This window comes from Bison bison, unplaced genomic scaffold (genome assembly GCF_000754665.1).
Source record: "Bison bison bison isolate TAMUID 2011002044 unplaced genomic scaffold, Bison_UMD1.0 scf7180017864333, whole genome shotgun sequence".
Lineage (NCBI taxonomy): Eukaryota > Metazoa > Chordata > Mammalia > Artiodactyla > Bovidae > Bison > Bison bison.
Window position 1 is genome coordinate 4,649,958 of NW_011494905.1, and position 9,912 is coordinate 4,659,869.

General features: G+C 39.1%; 1 protein-coding gene across 2 annotated transcripts in view; it reads left to right on the top strand.

Moving 5' to 3' along the window:
• TPRG1 (tumor protein p63 regulated 1) overlaps positions 1–9,912 on the top strand; it is a 189,789-nt gene that overhangs the window by 163,898 nt on the left and 15,979 nt on the right. For both annotated transcript variants that reach the window (XM_010853939.1, XM_010853940.1), the window contains exon 5: positions 3,671–3,824. In XM_010853939.1, coding sequence (XP_010852241.1) covers positions 3,671–3,824 — 154 coding nt within the window. The remainder of the gene's footprint in view (positions 1–3,670; positions 3,825–9,912) is intronic.

The window sequence follows — 9,912 nt, forward strand, 5'->3', positions numbered from 1 at the left end:
AAAAGACCTGATGCTGGGAGGGATTGAGGGCAGGAGGAGAAGGGGATGACAGAGGGTGAGATGGCTGGATGGCATCACTGACTCAATGGACGTGAGTTTGAGTGAACTCCAGGAGTTGGTGATGGACAGGGAGGCCTGGCGTGCTGCGATTCATGGGGTCACAAAGAGTCGGACGTGACTGAGTGACTCAACTGAACTGAACTGAACTCTCAGGAAGGTAGTGTGAAATGTGCAAAGGTATAGAACTAGTGAAAGCCGAAGTTTACCCTTAGAGTATGTTTTTGAAAATGCTATCACATTTTCTTTGCTAAATAGTTTGATTTTGGCATTATTTTTCTGGGACTATGCTCCCGTGTTGATTAATTTGAACAGAGCAGCTCAGTGAGAAAGACCCAGTCTTCTCACCCTGGTGACATAACATTTTTATAAATTCCCCCTATACTTCTAGGGCTTATTTTCCTATAATCTCATAATTGCTAATGTTAAAAGAGTATATAAAAATTTACAGCTCCTTTTGAGACAGGGCTTTCTGACCTTTAGCTGGGATCCCTGGGCAGGCTTTGTGCCCACAGATTATGGCTGGCTCCTTCAGGCAATTCTTTTATCTCTGTGTCTGTTGGAAATGATGCTGCCTTGTGTAATGGCAGGAGCTTAACTTGGGAGGTATTTTGTAACTATAGTCCAGGATGCTGAAAAGACCCCTAAATGGAATCTTGAGAGACCAGGGCTCTCACCAGGTCACCCCTGTGTGTAGTGATGCTTCAGGCAAGCCTTGGTCCTTTCTGAGACTCAGTTTTCTCATCTCCAGAAAGAAGGCACTTGGTTGTATCTTCCAAAAGCCCTTTGGGCTCTGAGATTCTACAGTTTATAAACCTTAAACTATTGCTCCACCGCAAGGTGCCTGATTTGTTCTTTCCCATGTTTGTAAAACATTGTGGTAGGTGCTAAAGTTCCTGAGGAGTGAGGGAATAATACTGGGTGAGGGTTTTGCAGCAGAAGATGTGTTCTCCTCAGTGGGGCTAAGCTGATGCTCCTAAACTAAAGAAGCCACAATCCATAGGTTTCTTGTAGATCTTGTATGTCCTTGACTGGGTAACGCTAGTAGCATCATGACAATAGCTGTCTACACCATTTACACAGAGTTACTGAGGTCATGAAATATCACCACATGGAGACACTCTGAAGGAAAGATGGGGAAATTGAGATTCAGAAAGAGAAATGAGCTTGGCTATATAGTCACATAGCATTAAGTGTCAAAACCAAGACTCTTCCTCAGCACTCCCTGACTTCCTGTTCACTGCATTTTTTATTCTCTTCTCTCCCCTCGGATGACCACTCCCATGGTACCACATATAACTGTTTAATAAAGCATTCCTGGTCATATTCTCCACAGTTGCCTTAATGATATCTGACAGAATATGATAGATTTTCATGGTACTCTAGTTCTGAAAGATTTGCTGAGAAATGCCACCCTAGTTTTACCTTTAGAGAAAGCGCTCAGTTGTAGATTTCTCTTCCCAGCTATCACCCCTGGAGTTCAGGAGAGAAGGTTGGCTGAACTTGTCTATTTAGAAATAGTATACTACATCTCTGAAAGGCATTGCCACACTCAAATTGATCGGTTGCTTAGAAATAGGGTCCTTTTGAATTTCATGCTTTTAAACTTCCTTTGGGGGTTTCTCTAAAGTGAAAGAATATAAACTATGTTTACTGGGAAAGCTATCTTGGCAAATTTTCATCCCCTTTGGATAAAAGGAAAATTGCACCTAGTACATGAAACGACATATGAAGTAGTAAATAATTGCATCATGCAAGTTGTTTTAATGGACTCAAGCCAGAATGCTCCATTAACCAGCATACATAGAATATTCATTGAGTTTAAGGCTTATTATCAGGCCAGGGAAACAAAGGAATGAAGTAAAGTACGGGAGGGTCAGGGGGGAGATAAATATCAGTGTGTATACTCAGTCGTGTCTGACTCTTTTGCAGCCCCATAGACTGAATGCCACAAGGCTTCTCTGGCCATGAGAGTTTTCAGGCAAGAATATTGGAGTGGGTAGCCATTTCCTCCTCCAGAGGATCTGTTGTATCCAGGGGTCGAACCCCATCTGCTGTGTCTTCTGCATTGCAGGCAGATTCTTTACCCTCTGAGCCATCAAGGAAGCCAGTATAGCAGCTAAGAAAATGAACCAGCAAAAAGGGAACTTTAGCGATATTCAATGATATTTTAATTTTTCTCTCTTTTCTTTTTCTTTTTTTCTCCTTCCTGGGCAAAGGATTAAGGACAAAAAAAAAAAAAAAGGCTGGATATCAGCCTTCAGATAGAATCATCAAAAATCTGAGAATTGGGCAGCAGAATGTTCCAGGCTCTTTTCTTACTTCCCTTTTGTAAAAGAAGCTGAGGCCAATTGGGGTGTTTTATATGTAGGTGTGAGGTTGTGTTTATACACATCTCTACATGGATAAATATTTGAAAACCACAATGACATTCCTAAAGGAATCTATCCTTAATACAGGAAGTGACAGCTTTGTGAAGGCATCACAGTTGAGCTCTGGTTTTTCCTTCTAGATCCAGGATTTAATTTCTAGAAAAAAATGAGAGCTCTGTGATGTTCCATGGGGCTGCTTAGAATTACAGGTAACTTAGTTTTAAAGCTTGTCGAATGCAAAGCACCTGAGATTGGCTTAATCTCCAGGGACCCCTTTGCATTCAGAAATGTCTAAAACCACAAACTGTAAATTCTGAAGGGTACCGGCAAAAAGAAGAGGCCACAGAGATTATAGACTTGTTATTCAGTGGACCACATTCCTCTCCCACAACTCCCCTCCTATCATCACTCCCAAACCTACTTTCTCTTGCTCTGCACTTAGGTTTACTAAATGGGCTTGGCCTCTAAAAGACAGTGGTGCCTCCCACATACTGTGGATCAGAACTGTGACCAGGCAGAGCTCTGGCATGTGTGCTGCTGCAATTCTGGTGGATGAAATGTGTGCAGAGAATAGAGAACCAGGAGACATAAAAGCTGAGGTCACAGGGCATTTTAAATTGGCCATCAATTCTCTTAAAGATCAAACATACCCTTCTTCTACAGAAGTCCCAATGTCTTTTCTCAGTCATTTGTTGCCTGGTTTTACTGCTTGGTAGATTCTATAGTTGCTATTATTTTCCTTCTTCTTGAAACCATCTCCCATGTTGACTATGTCTTCCATGTTTCGATTCCTGTCCTGCCACCTTGACTCTTCTTTCTTCCTTTCTCTTTTAGCTTTGACCATCAGAATATTGGCATAACTTCAGTATGCTTATTTCCAGCCTTAGTTTCTGTCCAGAACACCAGAGTAACATTTCCAACCAAGCATTAACCTACAGAATTCTCAACAACACCTTGAACTCATCAGTTGTTGTTGTTCAGTTGCCAAGTCGTGTCTTCATGATCCCATGGACTGCAGCACACCAGGCCTCTCTGTCCCTCACTCATCATGTTTGAGACCAAATCCATCCTTGTCTTTCCTCTTAAATTCCTTGGGAGAATTCAGCTAGTTGGTAGGTCAGCCTCTTATCTCAGCATCAATACAAAGGCTGACTGGGGTAGTACATTTCCTTTGCATCCTTTTCTTTTTTGGTTTAATCTAATGAAGATGACTAATCTAAGGGAAAGCTTCTTTCTTGCAGGAGACAAGGAGAAGGCCTTAGGATCTACTGGGGGAGTCCTGAGCGACAGTCACTGTTCGTCCGCTGGAATCCATGGTCCACTGAGATGCCTTTTGCTACCTTCACTGAGCACCCCATGAAATACACAAGTGAGAAGTTTCTCGGAATTTGCAAGGTAGGAGGCAGCTTGGGCATCACTCTTAAATTAGTTTTTGTGGAGAATCTATGTGCTTTAAAAACATGTAATGTTAAAAAAATGATAAGATTCAACCTCGGTTTTATATAGACAAAAGCTATAATAGGTTTATAGAATTTTTTTAGTAAACAGTGGAGCTGTTTTATATTAGAAAGAATGCCTTGTATTTATATTAACCATATGATGCTATTTCCTCTTGCTAATTTCTTAGCAAAAATCATAGTGTAATATTGTTGAAAACTTGCAATACTTGTGTTCATCTATGTCTATTGCTTACAGTGTATATAGAATTTTCTGTGTATAATTAAATTATAATTATTTTATTCAGAGAAGGAATGTAGAGTAGTGTTAAGTAGGAAGTCAGATATAGCTCTGTGATCATGTTTAATCACTTTTTTCCTCTAGGCCTTGGTAGTATTATCTCTAAAATGGACATGATGAACAACTGCCTTTCCTCTGAACCTCACTGGGCCATTGTAAAGTTAAATTGGATAAAGTATATATAAATGCTCCATAAATTATAAAGAAATTAAGAGTATTTTTTATGTCTTTAAATCTCATCTTCCCAAGTAGATTTTAAATTTGTCTCAGATGGCTGAGAGGTCCCCGTCTACTATTATTTCAACTTTCCTAGGGAGACTTATGGAGAAGGCAATGGCACCCCACTCCCATACTCTTGCCTGGCAAACCCCGTGGACGGAGGAGCCTGCTAGACTGTAGTCCATGGGGTCGCTAAGAGTCGGACACAACTGAGTGACTTCACTTTCACTTGTCAGTTTCATGCACTGCAGCAGGAAATGGCAACCCACTCCAGTGTTCTTGCCTGGAGAATCCCAGGGACGGGGGAGCCTGGTGGGAGGCTGTCTGTGGGGTCGCACAAAGTTGGACACAACTGAAGTGACTTAGCAGCAGCAGCAGGGAGACTTAAGCTGTCCTTGGGCACTCTGAATAGTCAGAAAGTAAAACAGAGCTATAAATGCAGTGAAAAATCAGCCTTTATATTTTCAACAAAACCATATATATATAAGAATATACATAAGGGCTTCGAAATTCTTGCCTTCTCTGTCCTTTCTATTTTATCTTTATAGGCTGTCACATCATTTTAGAGTATCATAATTCTTTATTTGCTATAAATTCAAAATATGGAAGTCTGCATTTAAGTCCTCCTATGGTTGGATGGCATATATTCTATTTTTTGCTTTATTTTAAACAGACTTCTTCATGTAAGCAAGTATGTATGTGTATAAACAAATAATTTTAATTAATAAAGCCATTGTTTTACAAAAAGGATCAGAGGCAAAATGTATGTGATCAGAGGCTAGAGGGGGGTCTTCTTTCCCTCTAACACATAAGTGAAGTTGGCTAGAATCCCATTCTGCTCTCAGCAAAAGGCAAGGGTCTTTTTAAGATTTATTTAGATGTCTTCAGTGGCTTATGGTCTCAAGGTTTGCCTCTGATGTCAAGCACTTGAAGGCACTAAATTAGTTCACTGTATGGATTATGTCATTCTCCTAATTCACCATACCTCAACCCAAGCATCAACATCAGCCACTAGTCTGACTCTTAACTACCCAAAGTCATATAGAACAACATAACCCTGATATAAAGACATATACATGAGAGAAGACTCACTCAGAGCTTCTGGGAGATACGATAGGAATGTACATCACAATAATGCCCAGAACTTCAGATGGAATATTGGATCTTATTTTTAAAAGACATTATTAACAATAATGCTCAGATGCATTGCTTCAGAATCTCGTCTTCTCTTTCCTGCTCTTGTTCTTCCCCAAACTCCTGTTCTTTTCCTCTTCCTTATTAAAGTGCAGAGTCATTTATCTGTTTCTCTTTTTTTTTTAATACATGTTAATCCAACTGAAAGAACTTAATAATGTATGTTTCCAAAGCCATTTCCTGCCTTTAAGGGGAATCTGGTTCTAATAATTAATATAATATATATTTTGAAGTAGTAGTCATTCTTTTTTATTACAAGTCAAAAATAAATACCACCTGCTTTGGTTATGGCATCCATCACTTTCTGGGCCAAGTCTTCTCTTATTTCTCATACCTGGTATCTTTAAGCACTTATTCTCTGAGTGTTCTTTGCTGAAAGAAATTCAGGGTAAAGGACTGAAAAACAAGTTCTGTTACCTTCAGAGAAATACCACTGCATGGCTCTAATACTTGATAATGCTTTATTTTTTTCTGCCATATAGAAGTAAAATTGAATACTTTAAAAGGAAGATGAAAAATAAAATATCAAAAGGGAGTGAAAACAAGGTCCTACTGTATAGCACAGGGAACTCTGCTCAATGTTAAGTGGCAGCCTGGATGGGAGGGGAGTTTAGGGGAGAATGGATACGTGTATACATATGGCTAAGTCCCTTTACTATTCACTTGAAACTATCACAACTTTGTTAATTGGCTATACTCCAATATAAGATAGAAAGTTTAAAAAAGGGGTTGTGGTAGAATAACTACCCCCTAAATATACATGAATGCAGCTAGTAGACTGGAACATTACATTTTGCCCAAGACTTCCTATCAGCCAAGGGAAACTTGAGGTTCATATAGCTCTCCTTAGATAGAAGTAAGAATAGCGGGTGTGTGTGTGTGTGTGTGTGTGTGTGTGTGTGTTTGTGTGCACGCACGCATGTGCATACATGGGTATGAGCAGGGCTAGTGGTTGATTAATTAGTTGGTTTTCAGTCAATCAAACTACTTTGTGAATCTGTTAAGTGTATTTTCTTTAAGGATTTTCTCATTCAACTATTCTTTCAAAGTCTTCTTTTCTTCCTATAAACAGTCTGGAACCTTCATTTGCCAAACCATTTCTTAGTCAAAGGCCACCCTGAGTCCCAGATCTCTAAGAAAACAAGTGATCTCAGTCTGGGATATGAGATGATGACTGCTCTGATCCAGTTCTTTGTGTCTTGGTTTCTCTTTTGTTGTTGGTTTTTATGTCACAAAGTTATTTGTGTTTAGGACTTTTTCCAAAATTGGCTTTGATTAATTCTCAGTTATATTAATGCAAAAGTATAAATAAGAATAGTAATTCTGGGGATATAGAATTCCTTTTATATGAATATTTTGGTATAATACAATTTTTAAAGGGTGATTTAAACTACCTTTTTTAAATTTCTCTAGTAAATGAAATAAGGAAAAGTAAAAGAATATGGTGAAAGTGCATAACTAAATGAAATACCTGAAGCAATTTAATTCAATTTGAAAATGAAGGTCACTCAGTCATGTCTGACTCTTTGTCTGACTCTTTCTTCAGGCCAGAATACTGGAGTGGGTAGCCTTCTCCAGGGGATCTTCCCTACCCAGGGATCGAGCCCAGGTCTCCCACATTGCAGGCAGATTCTTTACCAGCTGATCTACAAGGGAAGCCCAAGAATACTGGAATGGGTAGCTTATCCTTTCTCCAGGGGATCTTCCCAATCCAGGAATTGAGCTGGGGCCTCCTGCATTGCAGGCAGATTTTTTTACCAACTGAGCTTTGAGGGAAGCCCTAATTCAATTTAGGAAACCCACAATGGCAGAAGAGAGGAAATTATGTGGAACTGAGCTCTTCACAGTCAAAAATTTCAAATTATTTACTATCTAATGGAATAATTTATTTTTAAAAGTACATTTATAAAATTCATTTTTTTATTTTTATTTTTTTTTGGTTTTTACTCAGAGTCTTTTATTCTACAGCACTTGGAATCTCTTTATTTGACAAATGTTTTCTAGTACCTACAAGTTGTGGGTATTATGATTGTGATTAAGAATACAAATATAAATGAGACAAGATTCTTGCCTTTGTGGAAGGCATTGTTTAATAGAGGAAGCAGATAAAAATACAAAGATTTTAAAATAAGTATTAAAGAACTGAAAAAGAAGTTTGGATCAGATGCAAAGATGTGGAGACGGTTGAAAGTGCATGGAGTGTCTTAGACACAGACAGCTTATGTATTTCTCACCATAATTGTATTGGCTCATATGGTACATATAAGTACATAAACTACATTAGGGGTGCTAGGAATGGAGAGAGATGAAGAAATCTTGAGATATTCAGGATATCAGTGGAAGAAGATAACTGATAGGATATGGTAGGTGAATGAGAAGAAGAAGTCAAAGATTGTAGTCTGTTTTGGTAGATGGTGAGTCCATTAATTTAAAAGGAGAGAACTAAAAGAAGAGTAGGTGTGGGGATTCTGTTTAGGACATATTGAGTTTGAAATGTTCATGAAATGTGGAGTTGAGCTGGTTGCCAGGAAGTTAGAAATTTAGGTCTGTTTGAAGCTCAGGAGACAAAGTTGAACTGGTAATATAGGTGTCAGATCATACAACACTGGGGCAAAGCTGAGTCATGGGATTGATTGGGCTGAAAGGTACCTGAGGAAGGAGCATTAATGGGTAAATTGCATTCAAATTCAAATTTATACTATCTCTAAGTCCTTCAGCACTGATCTAAAAAATGCCCATCAATTTATGAAATACTATGTCAAAATTCACTACTTCTTTTACCTATCTCACTAACTCTATATCATTTCTACATCTGATAAGTATGATAGTCAAGTGGCCTCTTTCCAGATATTCTTGCTTACCTCCAAGCGTTACCAACTTTTTCAATCTGCGCGTTCACATACTTTGCATTTCTCGTATAAACAGTTGTGAAAATAGAAACATTTTTGGTATTGCTTTTATTATTACAAGACATAATAATTTCATATAAATTTTGTAATTCAGTTCAGTTCAGTTGCTGAGTCGTGTCCAACTCTTTGCGACCCCATGAATCGCAGCATGCCAGGTCTCCCTGTCCATCACCAACTCCTGGAGTTCACTCAGACTCACGTCCATTGAGTCAGTGATGCCATCCAGCCATCTCATCCTCTGTCGTCCCCTTCTCCTCCGGCCTCAATCCCTCCCAGCATCAGAGTCTTCTCCAATGAGTCAACTCTTCGTATGAGGTGGCCAAAGTACTGGAGTTTCAGCTTTAGCATCATTCCTTCCAAAGAAATCTCAGGGCTAATCTCCTTCAGAATGGACTGGTTGGAACTCCTTGCAGTCCAGGGGACTCTCAAGAGTCTTCTCCAACACCACAGTTCAAAAGCATCAGTTCTTCGGCGCTCAGCTTTCTTCACAGTCCAACTCTCACATCCATACACGACCACAGGAAAAACCATAGCCTTGACTAGACGGACCTTTGTTGTAATTACATGATATTTATTGATTGCAGTTTGCATGTTTTCATGTAATTCAATTAACAAAAACTCTTTGAGGTCAGAATGCTATCTCCACTTTAAAAGTGGAGGTTCTTACAGTGGTTAAGTGAATTGGCTGAGGTCTTATAATTATAACTGTATTTCCACATTCAAATAATTTGTTAATGCTCAAGAAGAAAAAACCAGAAGGAAGTCTGTGTGTGTGCATATTCATAGTCATGGCTATGATATATGATAGGGTAGGATATATCATATTTTTACAACCAAGGTCAGTTATTCTTAATTGTTTCATCCACTTTATATTTGCAACTTCTAGCTATATCTTTCTTCTTTTAACCATTTGTTACGGAATTAGTTTCATTTGCCCAATGCACAGCAAGCCAAATGCTTAGATGCTGAGGTTTTCTGCAGAGAAAGGATTTCTTCCCAAGGAAGCCAAAAGAGAAGAAAGGAGAACAGATCTCCAATCTGCCTCCCCAAACTCAAGAGGCTTGAGATATTTATGAGATTAAGAAGCAGGGTGGTCTGAGGCATGGAGAAAGGTGATTGGAGGCAAGAAAAAGCTGAGGCGATCCGTGTTCCACGCAGGCATACCTAAGTTAACTGCTGCTTCTTCGGATGCATATTCAGAAAATGGCAGCATCAGCATGATCTGAGGGTGGAGTTTTTGGCCCTCTGACATCAAGAGGTCATTCTTTGGACACTTACGTAGGCCCAGTTAAATGGTCAGAATCTCGACTAATTTGAACCGTCAAGACTAGCTCCATGTTTCGAAAATTAACTTAAGCCACCATCGTTATGGCTACCCATAATTAGAGGCATGATCGATAAGGGGCAGTTAAAAGAATCTTTTG